The sequence below is a fragment of the Eurosta solidaginis genome, chromosome 4, assembly GCF_040869045.1.
Source record: "Eurosta solidaginis isolate ZX-2024a chromosome 4, ASM4086904v1, whole genome shotgun sequence".
NCBI lineage: Eukaryota > Metazoa > Arthropoda > Insecta > Diptera > Tephritidae > Eurosta > Eurosta solidaginis.
Window position 1 is genome coordinate 19,536,200 of NC_090322.1, and position 17,797 is coordinate 19,553,996.

At 41.2% G+C, this 17,797-nt stretch overlaps 2 protein-coding genes across 3 annotated transcripts in view; both read right to left on the reverse strand.

Moving 5' to 3' along the window:
* Positions 1-17,797, reverse strand: part of LOC137248420 (zinc finger protein 729-like) — a 417,415-nt gene that overhangs the window by 310,306 nt on the left and 89,312 nt on the right. The gene's annotated exons all lie outside the window — the stretch shown is intronic.
* Positions 1-17,797, reverse strand: part of LOC137249210 (zinc finger protein 595-like) — a 51,018-nt gene that overhangs the window by 28,929 nt on the left and 4,292 nt on the right. Inside the window, exons 1-3 of one of the 2 annotated variants that reach the window (XM_067780516.1) lie at positions 7,388-7,718; positions 2,411-2,557; positions 2,044-2,331 (exon numbers count right to left, since the gene is read on the reverse strand). In XM_067780516.1, coding sequence (XP_067636617.1) covers positions 2,044-2,331; positions 2,411-2,557; positions 7,388-7,707 — 755 coding nt within the window. In that variant the 5' untranslated portion in view covers positions 7,708-7,718. Of the gene's footprint in view, positions 1-2,043; positions 2,332-2,410; positions 2,558-7,387; positions 7,719-17,797 lie in introns of those variants that run through there. The other variant, XM_067780517.1, reaches the window with a different exon arrangement.

Genomic DNA, 17,797 nt, shown 5'->3' on the forward strand with positions numbered 1-17,797 from the left:
CTTGATTCCTTTCTTATATCAGCAAAATTGTTTAAACAAAAGTAACTTTTTTACCAAAAAATTCGTGTGTGGTTGTGCGCTGTGAACTGTGCCCGCTAATTGCTTTTGAGTGAGGCATGATGCGACACATACATACGTACATATATAGCATTCGCTGCGTTATTTAACTTCGGGCTTAGGTTTATAGGTATGTATGGATGTACATCATTATATAGTATAAAACAAAGCCACTTTTTCTGTCCCTATGTCCCTTTGAATGCTTAAACCTTTAAAAATACGCAACGGATTTTGATGCGCTTTTTTTTAATAGATAAAGAGTGATTGAAGAGGAAGGAACGGATGAACATATTTGGCTGAAAATTTGTGGAGGGGTAGCTTAGAACCAGGAGACAGACATGGGATAATTTTTATCCCGTTCTGACTAGGGTTTTGAGATCAAAACGTGGACCTGGGTAATCCTAGGATATGTTTGTACAATATGGGTATCAAATGGAAGCTGTTTATGAGTACTTTGACACGGGGAATTTTTCGTACCCCTGGGTGATTAGGGTCTCGCGATATAGGCCAAAACGTGGACCCGGGTACCCCTAGAATGTGTTTTTACAATATGGATATCAAATGAAAGCTGTTGATGAGTGCTTTAGTAAAGGGTAGTTTTCATACCTATTGGTGACTAGGGTCTCGAGATATAGGCCAAAACGTGAACCCGGGTACCCCTAGAAAGTGTTTATACAATATGTATAACAAAGGAAAGCTGTTGATGAGCGCTTTAGTAGAGGGTAATTTGCATACCCCTGGGTGACTAGGGTCTCGAGATATAGGCCAAAACTTGAGCCCGTGGTCCCTAGACAGAGTTTATACAATATGGATATCAAATGAAAACTGTTGATGACTGCTTTAGTAAAAGGTAGTTTTCATACCTATTTATGACTAAAGTCTCGAGATATGTGCCAAAACGTGGATCAGGGTAACACTAGGATGTGTTTTTACATTATGAGCATCAAATTGAAGCTGTTGATGAGTGCTTTAATAAAGGGTAGTTTTCATACCTATTGGTGACTATGGTCTCGATATATAGGCCAAAACGTGGACCCGGATACCCCTAGAATGTGTGTGTAATATGGATATCAAATGAAAGCTGTTGCTGAGAGCTTTAAAGTAATTTTCATTGTGATATTCGATTTAGTCGCATCAACCTGGCAATACTGATAAATATGCATGCGAAGCCGAAATAAAGATATGAATTAATAATACCCACATACCTATTTACATATGCACGTACAACTCGATATGCCTGAAATTTGGTATATAAATTTGCCTATATTAGTATTTACGATCTTTTTTTCAGGGAAATAGATCAGAGACGGACTGGGATTGGGATTAGGACTAGGACTGGGACTGAGACTCGGAGAGGGACTGGTACTCGGAATGGGACTGGAACAAAATAGATACCACCCTCTGGGACTGGCAATAAACGATGAAGAAGAATGAGAAGAACTTTTGAGAAGAGAAAAGAGGGAAGGAGAAGGAGAATGAGAAAGAGATAGTGAGACGAAAACAGGTATAGATGAAGAGAAAAAGACGGAGGGAGGAGTGAATAAAAGGATTAAGAAAAAGTGAAGAGGGGGTATGGCAGAGTTAGACGGAAAAAGCTTATTAAAATGTATACAAATAGGCCAAATATAAGGCAGAACAATATCTGCCGGGTCTGCTAGTTTTTAAATAAAATTACTTCAAGCCATGCTGGTCTTACGATTTGGGTCCGTATCGTGTAATACGATCACGTATCGAAAAATGCTTTCACTCAAACAATAGATATGATTTTGTCAAGCTATTCGTAAAAATTGGAATGAATTGTCATTAGTACACGTAGCCACTATATACATATTTCCTTAAGCCGATCCACCATTTAAGAGACGTTGCGATGTAAAAAATTGTTTTCGATCACGGATCGTATAACACGACACCGGCACTGGATTCCGCGCTTTACGGAGTAATTAACCATAAGATCACAGTCTACGGAGTTTATGAATGCCATTTTACCTATTTACTTTCAGTTTAGCCTCTTCTCTTAAAGCTGTCATATTTCGCTCATGCGTCTCTGGAATTTCGTCTTTATGCGTAGTTGAGTGTAACCGTAGCTCCGAAGCCAAACGAAAAGCTAAAGGACAAAACTCACATCTGTGTGTATTATCACCAAGATGATTTCCACGTAAATGCTGATTCAGTGCTCTTTTTGTCGTAAAGCACCGTTCGCAGTATTTGCATCTATATGGTTTTTCACCCGTATGAGTACGCAAATGCTCCCTTAGGGCCGTAGCTCGTACAAATCTATTTAATACACGCAGAAAATAAAGTTAGAAAAAATTTGGTGAAGTATATTAGGACGACGTTTTGTATGATAACTTACCGCTTTTCACAAAAATCACATTTATGGGGCTTTTCGTCGCTATGAATTCCTTTATGTATTTTTAAATCCCATGTTCTTTTAAAATGTTGGCCACAAATATCGCATGGGTATTGGTATTGTTCGTTCTTGTCACGTATGTTTTTGTCTCTGAAAAAAAAAAAAACACAAGTAATCAAGACAATAAAAAAAATTAGTTTATTTTTTGATATTAAAAGGAAGCGAGGATTTGAATTTTGTAACAAAACTTACAATTCACGGTCTTAAAATTTTTAGTATTTTTAGGCCCCGCAGAACGGCAAATTATTTTTTTAGCGCAGAGCTAGTTTCAAAATTTGTCAAAAATTTATGAGTTTAACCCCTCATGTTAGGCTAAGTCTGAGTTAAAAAACTTAACTTTCCGTTCTGCAAAAGAGCCTTAAAGAACATCTTCGGGTTATATCCAAACCATTTCTTAGCAAAAACACAGTTGTTCAAGAGCAAAAAAAAAACCGTTTTGACAGCTATATTGTGAGTTTCTAAAAATATGAAGTACATCACAATCGAAAAACGCACTTTCATCAATTTTAAGAAAGTAAAGTGGGATTATTTACAAAACTTACACTGACAATCGCTTTGGTGCCCTCCCTATCCCTACTGATGCCCGTCAAGGGTAGCGTGCTTTCAAGCAAGTTCATTAAATCCGCTTCGGCTCGTTTTATTCCCGCCGGAGGAATCCCGGATATCCGGCCACATTTTTCGGCGGAGGCCGCAACTTTATCGAGAGAGCGTGACCTTATAAGACAGCACGACCCCGGCGACTCCCAATAAGTAGCCAAAACAATTGGAAGACATTCTGCTTCCCTATTTCACTGCAAATTTGGGTCTGCCAATCATCAGCCTGGCTTTCAAAAATTACATAGCGCTACCACGGCGCTAAACGCCATTAACACACAAATAAATTGCGGGTTAATCAAAAACCCCGCATAGGACAGTGCTCGTTGCGTTAGACCTGTCAAAAGCTTTTGACACGGTCAACCACGGCACGTTACTGCAAGACCTGGAAGGGTCCTGTCTCAAAAGGTGGACCGCAAATTATCTGTTTGGTCGGAAAGCATCGGTCCAATTCAGGAAAATGACATCCAAACCAAGAAGAATTAAACAAGAGGTACCACTACCGTCACCACCAGAAGGAGTCACTATCGTCCCCTACGCCGATGACTGCACAATAATGGCCACAGGCCCAGGCCCACAGATCGATGAGCTTTGCAAGAAAATATCTCCCTGATCTCTCCAGTTTCTTCGCCTCGCGAAACCTGACATTGTCACCGACCAAATCATCGACGACCTTATTTACAACATGACGCGCCAAATGTCGACCATTTTGAACATCCACGTCGATGGCACTACGCTACAGACTGTGATACACCACAAAATCTTGGGTGTGACGTTTGATCAGGATCTACATTTTGGTGAGCATGCAGCCGCAATTGTACCGAAAATCCAGAGCCGCAATAAAATCCTCAAATCTCTTGCTGGCAGTACTTGGGGTAAAGACAAAGAAACGCTCATTACTACGTACAAAGCAATTGGCCAGCCGATTGCATGCTATGCGTCCCCGATATGGGAAGAAGCTACATGCCTACCAAAGTACCGCCCACAACCGCCACGGGTTGTCTTCTTATATCCCCAGAACACCATCTACATAATGAGGCGAGGATACTCCCCATTGAGGAGAGAAATGAAATGCTAACCAAAAAGTTCCTGGTGAACACCCAGAACATCCCAACAGACATCTGATTGATGAGCCAACACCGCCCAGGGGCTTAAGGAGTCATCTCAATAAGCATTGTGAGGAAATACGTATAAAGCTAAAAAACACAAGCAAGTCCTCGGTGAACTCCATAAACAGGCGTCGGACCTTTATGCCAGGAATTGCCCGGTTAATCCATTAATCAAAGAACAATACCCTAAACTAGCAGAAGAGTCACTCTAGCTCAACTTCGATCTTGATACTATAACAGGAATCAACCCCGACATACAAAACAGATGGCCTGCTTGTAATGTGTCCTCACATGACACCAACAATCTCTTTAACTGTATTGTAGAACCAATGCTCTAACACCCCTCTCATTATGGTGTTAAACAGCAAGTTTCCTTGGACTACCGTTAGAGGATATTGAGGGCAATTTGTGATCGATCGCACCTATTGGATTGGGCGAAGCACTGCTACGACAACAACAACCCCGGCAAACCTCGTATGGTAGGAGGCTGTCACAGTTCGCCAGATATATCAATTGTGAGCGCAGGACTCGTAAACTACGTCAACTGGCAGTCGATGGTAACATTGGCATCTGATCATCGGCCTATACTTACTTCGCTTGAGCGAACCGCTGATTTCATCGTCACCGAAAAACGCTTTTTCATAAACTTTAAAAAAGGAAAGTGGGATGAATACAGATCCTTTACGGACATCCGCTTTGCTGCCCTCCCTATCCCGACTGATGCTCGCCAAGGGGAGCGTGCTTTCCGCAAGGTCATTGAATTCGCCTCGACTCGTTTTATTCCCGCCGGAAGAATTCCGGAAATCCGGCCTCATTTTCCGGCGGAGACCGCAAATTTAGAGAGAGAACGTTACCGTATAAGAAGCACGAACTCGGCGACCCCCAAATAAGAGATAATAACCAACGCATTAGATTGCTTGTGGATGAACACAAGCGGGCGAAATGGTAGGAGCATTTAGGTGGTTGTGACCTCTCTGCCGGTGTAGGTAAGCTTTGGTCCACCGTAAAGTCCCTATCAAATCCGTCTAAGCACAATGACAAAATTTCCATCGCCTTTGGCGATAGTGCTGTCGGATGCGAAAAAATGCGCGGGCGCTTTTTGCCGGCAATATGTAACGCATTCTACCGTTGACAAAGTCAGACGGCGGGCCAACAGACGCGCACACAAGCATAAATACAGCGTGTCCAATTACCATCATCGCCAGAGGTTGAAGGCGCATAGACAGGCCGATACTTAGAAACCTAGCCAAAGAGAGATTTAATTATCTAGCGCATGCCTGCAAATTGTCCCTGTCCACCTTCGTCATCCCCGAAAAATGGAAAACGTCCATGGTCGTTCCGCTATTAAACCCGGGAAACCAGCTAACATAAAAGATTCTTATCGGCCGATATCTTACCTATCGCTAATAGCCAAGACAATTGAAGCCATTCTCAATTTTGCGTTTTGCCAATCATCAATATGGCTTTCCAAAATTACATAGCACGCCATTAACACACAAATAAATTGCGGATTAAATCAAATCTCCCACCATAGAACAGTACAACGTTAGACCTGTCACAAGCTTTTAACACGGTCAACCACGGTAGGTTTCTACAAGACCTGAAAGGGTCCTCCCTTCCCCCAAGTATCAAAAGATGGACAGCAAATTATCTATCTGGTCGGCAAGCATCGATGCAATTCAGGAACATATAGAAGAATTAAACAAGGGGTACCACTAACGTCACCACCAGAGGGCGTCACTATCGTTTCCTACACCGATGACTGCACAATAATGGCAACAGGCCCAGGCCCACACATCGATGAGCTTTTTAAAAAAATAAACAGCTATATCCCTGATCTCTCCAGTTTTTCACCTCGCGAAAGCTGACGTTGTCGCCGACCAAATCATTGGCGACCTTCCGCGCCAAATGTCGACCATCTTGAACATCCACGTCGATGGCATGACGCTACCGAATGTCTTACACCCAAAAATCTACTCCTTTCACTACTTTGGAACCATCTGTGTACACATGTATCGCCTCGTCCGCCGTTTGAGCACCCTTGCGCCAACCATCCACCTGTATTGTAGCCTTAAAATCTCTCTCGAAGCGTAGATAGGGAATCAGGTAGTCTGCTCGTCCTGTAATTGATGACGCCCCGAGGCACTGAGCCTGGGTGCAGTTGTTAACGCTATGTTCTTTGCTACAAGGTCTACAGGTGGATTGTGCAGAATGGCAGACAGTGCAGCTGTCGGGGTTGTTTTCAGGGCTCCCGTAAATCTAAGCATTGATAGTCTGCATAGCCCCTCTAATTTTTTGAGGTTGGTTGTTTTTTGTATGGCTTTCCACCAAACAAGAACTCCATAGTATAGAATAGGGCCTACAATCGCTGTAAAAAACCAATGAGAAAGAGAGGGCGATAAGCCCCACGTACACCCCAGCATTCTTTTACATGCATAAAGTGCCGTTGAGGCTTTCTTCACCCTCTCCACCACGTCGAGCTTCCAATACAGCTTGCTGTTTAGGATAATTTCTATATATTTTGTGCAAGGTGGTGCTATTCGCTCTGCTTCTTCTGTCTGTGATGTAGCGCTACATTTTTGCGCCTTTTCAGCAGCACCACTGTTTTGCATTGTTGAGTGACAGAAGAAAGAAAGTGGGTGGCATACGGAAGGAGGAAGAATATTTGCAGATAAGCTGATGATTTTACTATACCAGCTTATAGAACAGAAGCAGACAAATGTAATTTGTACTACAAAGGATTAAAATTCTACAATGAATTACCAAATGAAGTTAAATCTAGTAACATGCGGGAATTTAAACACAATTTGTACAATTACTGTAGAACACTGCCATTCTAGTGCAAAGTGGGCAAACCAATAGCATTGCATACATCCCGAGTACTCTACGCTGGCGCTAGGATGCTTTCCCACCTATGAAAAAAGTAGCCGAAGCTCATACTGTAACGCATCACTCAACCTAATAAGTGCATCGCCATTCAAGTTTTTGCCTTCGTACTTGAAATACGTTAACAGCGTCAGATACAACCGGTACAATCCTTGCGTTGGTGTCATTCGTTTGCTACCTATCCTCACTCCATTTGGGCAGTCAATAGATTCATATAAATAACTTAAATTATATTATATATTAATTACTATATATAGGTATAAGCTAGGCTTAGTATAAGCTGTAAAAAGAAATAAATAACTTAGGCCTGGTCCAATTTGAGACCTTATACCTCTTTGTAAACAAGACCATATTCGTCTTCTCCGCGTTGGTTGTCAACCCGACATTAGATGCCCAGGTATGAATATCCCGAAGCGCCCGATCCATCAAAGAGCTAATCGTTGGAAGGCACTTTCCACTTATGACAGTTGCAACGTCATCTGCGTAAGCCTTAAGTTGTACGGGTCTCTCATCGAATCGCCTGAGCAGTTGGTTGATGACCAGCGTCCACAACAGAGGTGATAGCACCCCTCCCTGCGGCGCGCCCCTGTCCACTGATTTCGTGGCCTCATACAATCCCCATTGTGATGTAATCTTCCTGCAATTTAACATGCAGCCAATCCATCTGGTTAAGGCTGGATGTACTTTAATGCAGACCTGTTAAATTTGAATTAGCATTAGTAATCAATTAATTAGATGCCTATTTTAATGGCCAATGATTATCTCAATTGTTTTCCGTAAAAAGCAATTACTAATTGATTACCATTAGAAAAAATCAAAAAAAATCATGATTTTTTCCGATTATTGAAAAAATCAAAAATAATCAAAAGTAATCAAAAAAGTTAGTTATTTTTCTGCTTTGTTGAAAGAAAAATTCTCGTTTGTTGCATGCACGGAATAATTTCTACATACAAGTACATTTTAGGATGCAATATTAAATCGTAACCGCTTATCGAGGCAAATATATACATGCAACATATAGGGCGAATGGTATATGAGCGTTGATCTAAACATATTCTCCGGTAAGTATATACACGTGCATAATTTGCTACACTCATTATATAAAATAATAATAATCCTCTATGGTGCATCCTTAAGTCAAGCCAATTTTATTTTGTATACAAAATTAATATATCCACTATTTTGGATTACGTTATGGCATTGATTATTTTGTATATACAAAGTACATTGGAGGATATGCCGGTATATCTTGGGCGCTTATCTAGGCATATGGGTACATATGTATGTAGATACCCACCTACAAATTATCGTGTCTATAAGGGTTTCCGATGAATACCTGGGGAGTGCGTATTGTTTTATGACAAAACGATATGATCAAACAATATGCTATTTAGGTTGATGGTTGATAGCTTCACTTCCAACTGGAGCGATCCTCTAAGTTGTCATTCATCATCATGATTAGTTGTCTAACCAAAGGTTGTTATATCTCAGATAAATTTATTAACATATGTCCATGTACATTAGATTAAAACTTCTTTTTATTTCCTTATGATTACGTCTAGGATATTTTCTATAAAATCTTAAGTTTTGCATAGTGAGCCATATTTTTAGTATTAACAACGGAAATTACAGAAAAAAGAGGTTTCGTCCCAATCTAATGTACATGTTCAATGGTACAGTTAGAAAATGTAAGCTTTAGTAATTTCATGTTATTTTTTATTAATTTTATATATATGTTTTTTTGTTTCATTAAATTAACATTGCCAAAAATAACGATATTTCGATGGAATTCAAAAATTTAAAAGAAAGTAAAATAAGAGGTATTCATGTATATTCATTATCTAAAAGTTGTTTTAGTCATTATAACAAATTTGCATTTGCTTTCAATAAAGTTAAGGTTTCGAATGAAACGTCCGACAAAGACTGACGCCCTGCAGCATTTATAATTTCTGCAAAGGAAAATAGTCGCTCGACAGGAGCAGAAGCAGTTAAGGGCGTGTTGAAGAGTTTTGCAGTTTCTTTCAACGCACTTCGTGTTTTCCAAGTGTACATGCTAGTACATGAATCACCCAGGTAGCTATACAGCTCATTTTGTACCACCTTTTGTTGGAGAATATTGCCCCACACTGGCGATGATATGAAACCAATATTACTAAAATAAAGCGAACATTATGATAAACTTTGATTACAAAACAATCAGTGCATAGCCATAACGTAATCCAAAATAGTGGATATATTAATTTTGTATACAAAACCAAATTGGCTTAAGTATGAACCATAGAGGATCGTTATTATTTTATATGAGTGTAGCAAATTATGCACGTGTATATACTTACCGGAGAATATGTTTAGATCCACGCTCATATACCATTCGCCCTATATGTTGCATGTATATATTTGCCTCGATAAGCGGTTACGATTTAATATTGCATCCTAAAATGTACTTGTATGTAGAAATTATTCCGTGCATGCAACAAACAAGAATTTTTCTTCCAACAAAGCGGAAAAGTAATCAAAAGTAATCAAAAAAATAAAAAAAAATTTAAAAAAATAAAAAATAATCGAAAAAATCTAAAATAATCAAAAGTAATCAAAAAAGGCCTTTTCATGATTTTTTCTTTGATAATTTTTTTAATCAATTGAAAAGTAATCATTAAAAATAATGGCAAGTAATCATTAAATGGCGTTTAAAGAAAATAATCAATGGAACGGCTAATCATTACCATTAATAATCATTATTAACAGGTGTGCTTTAATGTAATTAAGACCGTCCATAATCGCCGATTTAGAAATATTGTTGAAAGCCCCGGCATGGGATATGTGTATCGAAAAGCACCTCAAGGGGCTCCTCACTATTACGTGACCACTCCCCGTTCTCCTTCCTTATTAGTCCCTGGACTACGTTTCCCCTTGCTAGGACACTTTCAACCGTGCTGTTTCCTGAAGCACTCTATGTCAGGACAGAAACTTTTTAATGAGCTTCTCTTCGCCCTGATAACTTCACGCTTATAGATCCTTGGTAGATCCTTGTACTCGTAACTACACACTGTGCTTTCCGCGGTCTTTGCTACCTTAAACAGTTCTTTTACCTGTCTTCTTAGAAGATTCAGCTCATTGCTCTGCTATGGCGGCTTTGCTTTTACTCTGAATCTTCTTAGAGGGCATGCTCTGCTATACGCAGTAATAAGCGTTCTTGTTAGGAATTCGTTGGACTCCTCCAGTTCCTCCACATTGGAAACCTCTTTGGGTTGTCCCAGTTATGTTTCTACCTGTTTCTGGAATTTCGCCCAGTTCGTTGACCTAGTGTTTTTAATAATTCTACCCTTCTCTACCCTCTTAATGGGGATGATATACGCATGGTCGGAGAAGGATGGTCTATCAAGAACCATCCAATCATACCTTTATATATCACGTTCGGATCTCAATGTAATATCAAGAACATTGCTGGATGTTGGACCAATGTATGTAGGGACACTTCCCCTGGTGGCTATCTGCAAATTGGTTTGATTCGCCTCTCTCATTCGTATCTCCTCCTCCCCACGCATTGTGGTGCTTATTTGCATCCGTGCCTCTGACCAACCACCCTTCGTCCTGTGCTAGCCTCTTGCACTCAATCGGTGGAACCCCCGCAGCATGGACCATGTAGCAGGATGCCAGGATAAATGCCTGCTTATGCTTTTGCTCAACGGCCACCACTACGAGGTCCTCAGTAGTGGATTTAGGCAGCATATATTAATGCAGCAGTTTCCTTACCATGACTACAGCTCACACGCGTCCTTCCATTTGCGTGTAGTAAACGCTAAATCCGCGCGTACTGAGTCCACAAACATTTCCTCCCGATGAGAGCCACGGCTCCTGGATCAGCGCCACGTCAAACGAACCCTCCTCAAGGGACGTTGCAGGTTTATCTGTGCGACTCGCAGCACCATTTGGCTTTTGGTCCTGTTCTAGCCCCTATGCTTTTAAGGTCCTTTTCGACTTCGCCCACTTCTAGCGTGTTAGGATTGTTATCCTTTGGAATTCTTTTCCTGAGTCGCAAGTAAATTTTGCCTGTACCGCAGAACATTTTGCCAAGCTGCGTGAACTATATATGCCCCGTCTGCTTGTTTATTTGGAAGATGTAGAACTGACCTTCATTCGTAGGCCGAGATACAGTAAGTATCTTCCAATACTGTGTCGGTATGTTCGGATGCTGATTCTGTAGAAATCGTAGTGCATCCTCCGACTTCACTACGCATGGTATCCATACCTTAACTTTTGGTATCGTGAGGATTTGCGCTTTATCCTCTATCGCTATTGGGGCCCATATGTCTTACAGCTCTAGCACTACTTGTCCTGTCCATGCGGCTGCCCTCCCTCGCGGCTCTGGGACTGGGTATGTTCTGCCTCTTCAAAGCAGGCTTGTCGCCTTCCGCCGAACGTTGCCTCTTCATTCTGGCATTCGACGCTTCTTCCTCCTCGTACCGGTTGCAGTACCGCAGCAAACCTTTTAACTGCCTTCGACCTACTTCTACCGCCTTACGAGCCATTCCACTTCTGTTGGGTCGATCACTGCTCCCAGACGTTGGAAAATTCTTAGTGCTGCACTGTACTGCGAGAGAGTTCTCTTACTTCCTCTGCTTCGTACTCTTCTCCACTCTTTCCAACACGGAGTACATTGAATCACACTGCTCTCGCTCCCCGAGTCCGACGGATTGCTTAATGCATTTTGTCGTCATTTGCTTACGACCCAGTCCTCCCCTTATCATCGTCCTTGTTAAAATAAGGTAAGTCATTCATCTTGGTCGTACGATCACCTGCCCGACATGCCAGGCTCTGCGGTCCAGTGTTATATACGTCCACCACAGCAGCGCCCCTTACTGTGGTAAGACCATCAATACTTCCCGAGTGGCCCGGTATCGGGAAGGCCCCGTTCGAATACAGGCGAATTTATCCCCTGGCTGGAAATCGTCCAATATGCACGGTCCGCATAAAACCCTGGATTAGGGGGTTGGCAGTTCTTGGCCACCGACATCCCGCCCGACTTATGGCATTAAAAAAAAAGTTATTTTAGTTAGAAAAAAGTTTTTCTAAATGGTGTCGCCCTCGGTGGTGCTTTCGTAAGCATTCCGAGTGTATTTCTGCAATGAAAAGCTTCTCGGTAAAAGTTCATCTGAATTGCAGATGCCGTTCGGAGTCGGCATAAAATATGAAGGTCTCGTCCCCCAATTTGTAAGGAAAATAAAAAAATAGCACGACGCTAAGTGGAAGAGAAGCTCGGCATTAATATCCTCTGAGGTAAAACGCCTCAAATATTTTTTTATAGCACTAAACGTTTTGTGGAGAGATTAACTAAATAGAAGGGGATCAGAACGATTTTAATTTTGTTAAACTTTCGTACTTCGCACTACCATATCTCTACTGGTAGTAGTATTACGTATTATGTATATATTGCAAATTTTGTTAAGACTACAACTGTAAGCACTTTTTTTAAGTAGTCGTGGTCTTTACCAGCAGCATAATGTCCAAGTTGAGAATAATGTGAAGGACTCTAAGGTCGAGTTATCTCGCTAGGTCACGTTCTCTTGCTAGGTTTGCAGCTTCGCCGGGAAGTGTGATTTGATTTCAGGTATTCCACGGGCCGGAATGAATAGTGTCGAAGCTGAACTGATGGCTTTCTTTAACAAGAACTTAGCACATGTGATATACATAGGCTGCTGAATAATCCGTCAAATAAACTGCAAGTGGATGCAGTGTAGGTTAAAATCGAGATTAAATAAATCTCAACATTTAAAGCTTGACATGGAGACGTAGTGAAAATGATATCGCATATTTGATTAGATTTACCTAAATTTTGTAAGTATAAAGAGTTACCCACTTTAAATAAAAATACGAATAGGACAATAATTATTTTTGGAATTTTATAGTTAAGCGCGGTATCCAGATCATAATGCACAAAACCCCCATTTTAACGAAATGTTGTGAAGAAATTGGTAAATAAAAAAGCAAAACTGTTATTTTTAAATAAAATTACTTCAAGCCATGCCGAAAAGGGGAAAATAAAAATTTATTGATCGTTTTCTTATGATCTGGGTCCGTATCGTGTAATACGATCAGGCATCGAAAAACGCTTTCACTCAAACAATAAATATGATTTTGTCAAACTATTCGTAAAAATTAGAATGAATTGTAATTAGTACACGTAGCCACTATTTAGCATATTTCCTTAATCCGATTCACCATTTAAGAGGTATTGCGATGTAAAAAATTGTTTTCGATCACGAATCGTATAACACAATACCGGCCCTGCATTCCGCGCTTTACGGAGTAATTAACCATAAGATCACAGTCTACGGAGTTTATGAATGCCATTTTACCTATTTACTTCTATTGAAACGTTCCACCATACCATCGGACTGAGGGTGCAACGCAGTTTCTCGTGTTTTTCGAATGCCCAACTTCTTACACATTGCTTGGAACACAGCTGATTCAAAATTCAAGTATCGGTTTCACTCTCTAATACTCGATGCAAGCAACCGGATATCAACTCTAAACTGTTCCACTGTGCCCATTTGCATTTGGTCTTTCGTTTCGTTCCGAGCCCTTGCATGACATGTGACAGATCGGCATCTTCTAGCTGACACTACCTTAGTTGTTCCTTGTCCCATTCATCCGTACACGTTATAGTCATTAGCCGGACATCTATAATGTCTTCTTTAGCCTTTGAACAGTGTTTGCACTCCAAACTACATGGTATTCGTGACATTGCACCAGTATTTCCATGGGTACTACCTTTTCGATGCTCAATGGAAAAGTCATAGCTTCGTAGTCGCTCGATTCACTGTGCCAATTGACCTACCGGATTACGGAACTGCAGGAGCCATATCAACGCTGCGTGTTCTGTCCTGACGCGGAATCGCTCCCCGTAGAGGTATTTGTGAAAATGTTTAATGCACTCTACCAATGCCAACAGCTCTCTCCGTGTAACGTAATAGTTCCTCTCTGGTTTTCCAATCGATCGGCTGTAATATGCAACTACCTTTTGCTGTCTATCGACCAGTTGTGATAAAACGCCTCCTATAGCATATCCAATCGCATCGGTATCTAGAATAAATGTTGCTCCTGGAATCGGATATGCCAACATTGGGGCAGTGCACAAACGCTCTTTCAATGTTTGGAAAGCCACTTCTTGCTCCTTCTTCCATTCAAAAGTTTTATTTTTTCTTGTAAGCTCATCGAGGCTATGGGCTACGCTGGCAAAATTTGGTACAAGTCGGCGGTAATATGTGCACAGCCCAAGGAAACTTCTTAACTCGTGAAGATTATGTGGTTTTGGACAATCCTTTACTGCTTCTATCTTTTCATTCGCGGTGCAGATGCCCTCCATTGTTACTTTATGAGCCAAGTAACTAACTTGCTTCTTGAACAGAGAACACATTTTGGGAGTAAGTTTCAAACCAGCACCAGCTATTCTTTGTAAAACCTCCTCCAAGTTCTTCAGATGTTCTTCGAAGTTCTTTCCCAATACGATGATGTCGTCTAGGTACACTAAGCATGTTTTCCAATGTAGTCCTTTCAGTACCTGATCCATGAGTCTTTCGAAAGTAGCTGGTGCATTACATAGTCCAAAAGGCATTACTGTAAATTGCCAAAGACCATCACCGACACTGAAGGCTGTTTTCTCTTTGTCTTCCTCCTTCACTTCCACTTGCCAGTAGCCACTTTTCAAGTCCAGTGTGGAAAACCATTTCGTACCAGATAGCGAGTCCAGAGTGTCGTCAATTCTTGGCAATGGGTAGCTATCTTTTTTCTTGATTCATTCAACTTACGGTAGTCCACGCAAAACCTCATTTTTCCATCTTTCTTCTTCACACGTACCACCGGTGAGCTCCATGGACTAGCTGTAGGTTCGATGATGCCGCTGTCGCTCATTTGAACACGCCATTGGAACACTACGAGGAGCTTGACGGATCGGCCTCGCATCTCCAGTATCAATTTGATGTTTCACAACGTTGGTGCGGCCTGGTTTGGAACCATCTTGGTCAAATATGTTCGCGTACTTTAGGAGCACTTGTTTTGCCTTACTTTGACAGTCTTCCCCTAGCCCCTCCGTCCATTCCGTGATGTCATTTGAAAGATTAGTCTTGCTAGTTGAAACGTGTTCCTCAAGCTGCTCACAGTTAATAACTACTTCAGCCTCTTGGCGTATTCCCAATATAGCTCCTATGGTCAGTTTGAGTGGTGACTTGAACTCATTGAGTACTCTTACCGGAATACGTCCATCTTGTTTTGTCATAGCCAGGGTTTTTCCTACCTTTCTTTTCTTCCCTTTTTGGTCGATTAAGAAGACCACTCCATTTATGATTTCATCAACAATCTCTGCCACTATAAAATTGTGTAGTACCGTAACTTTCCCAATTGCTACTTCACAAGCTACTTCTCCAATTGCCGTTGCTGTACGTAATCTTGCTCCAAGCAATGGTCTTATCTTCTTATTAACTAAATCTGATGGAATGACCCGTATCTACAGTCAGTAAACGTTCCTCTCCATCCACATGTCCTCCGACAGTAAGATTGCTTGACCTTCTTCCAACTTGGGAGATAGATATTATGGGGCCTTAATAGCGGGAGCCAGCTGTTGCCCCTTGCGGCTGACTCGCTTTAGTTTAACGATTGAGTAGATTTGATCATCTCCTTCAGCTCTGCGTTTACGGCCACCCACATTGTTGGAACTATTAGGACCGGTGCTGCAATGACGTGCAATGTGCCCTGGCTTTCCACACTTAAAGCATTTGATGGCACCATAGTTTTTCTGCTGTGTTCCTTTTAATGCTTCCAAAATTGTGTCTACCGTCTGGCCGTTCCACTTCCACCCGATGAGCTTTGTATGCGGGCTTATGCGGCAGTTACCCACCGACGTGTGCCGTACGTAAGGACGGTTGTCGCACGTTTGACCGAACTCTCAAGCCCGTAGGAATGAATGTATACGGCTGTGTACATGTACATAATATATTTGTGTATGTATTGTTTACAGATAAGCACTGTTGCCATTGACCATTTTGTATGTATGCTTATGGAAACATCAACTTTTTCCAATTTAATTTTTGATATTGTAAAAGGCCGGAATACATATTAAATAAGTATAAATAGATTAAATATTTATAATCAGCACTTTTAAATAATTATTTTGAATTATTTTCACAATTTTTCAAACTTTAATTAGGTGTTTTTGCATAAAACTGCAAACGGTCAAAAATTAGCGCACAAAAGTTTACTAGGCAACTCTGTCTAGTGAGAGAGCGATCAGCTGACACGTTCTTACGCAAAAAATCAAAATTGTTTTGATTTCTACGTTCCGGGCTACGTACGTACGGGCGTTGCACGTCGGTGAGTTTTCGTTTACATTACACACTCAATAAGACAGGTCGTGTCAGCTGTCACGTTTTTGGTACGTACGTTGGTGAGTAACTGCCGCATTACTCAAAAGTACCGCTCTTTCCTGGGTCAGTGCATGGGATACCGTTTCAGCAAATGTTAGCTTTGGGTTTGCGTATGTAGCTCGCCTCGTTTCCACGTCCGGTATGCCATTTATAAAGCTCTGGATTTTTACTCTCTCGGTGTATTCCACGGGTGCTCCCGAATTTGCTAAATGGACCAGCCTTTCGACATCCGACGCAAACTCCTGCAAAGTCCCATTCGGTTTTTGGTAGCGGTTTTGCAACTCTATTTGGTATATTTGCTTTATGTTCGCTTCCGTATCGCCTTTCTAGAGCACCCATCAATGTTTCGTAGTTATTTCGTTCTCCCTCTGGAATGGTCTGCAAGATCTCAGCAGCAGGTTCTTTTAACGCCACGAACAATGCAGCAACTTTATCCTCGGCATTCCAGTTGTTCGCTGCTGACGTCTTCTCAAATTGGAGCTTAAATACTTGGAAAGGAACAGAACCATCAAAAGTTGGAGATTTTACCTTCAGAGAAGACGTTGTAGTGATTGGACGGTACAGTTGTAACTCCTGAATCCGGTCTTTCAGAGCATCCATTTCGGCCTCAATTTTATTTGTAGTTCACTAAAAACCTCCAGCTGCGATTATACTTTTGTTTCCTGTGCTTCCATCTTCGTTGAGATACGCTCCTCTTGTGCTTAGAGTTGTAATGTTATGCGTGCGTCTTGTTGTTTCAATTGTTCTGCAATTTGTGACGCCATGTGTGTTTTCTGTTCTTCCAGTTGAGATGCCATATATATCTTCTGTTCTTCCAGTTGAGTTCCCATCTTGGATGTAATCTGTGTCGACATTTCTGAAATGCGTGCTTCCTGTGATTCCAGTTGGGATGCCATATGTCTTCTGTTCTGCCAATTGAGATGACACTGCCGATGTTTGAGCAGATATTGCAGCCAAAATCGTGTTCAAGTCTGCGTTCGCCATTGTCTGCGGTGTTTCATTTTTCTTCTCCAATTTTGTTGTCTCATCGCCATCAAGACGAAAGACATACTCTTCTACGTTAATTCCTTCTGATTCCATTGCCACTCGTATTCGTCTTTGTAGTTGGGATTTGTGGCCAGTTGTATTCAATCCGCGAGCTTCCAACTCCTGTTTGAGCTGCTGTATCTATAGTTCAATGAACTTCGCCATGTCCTTGTTGTATTCAAAATCTTCGGAATTTATTCAACAATTCCTCTTCTGAAACCAATTATAACGAATTTAGTGCAACTCCCCTTATTTGCAAGGTTGCTAACGTTGGTATCGCTAAACTGTTGAATAAA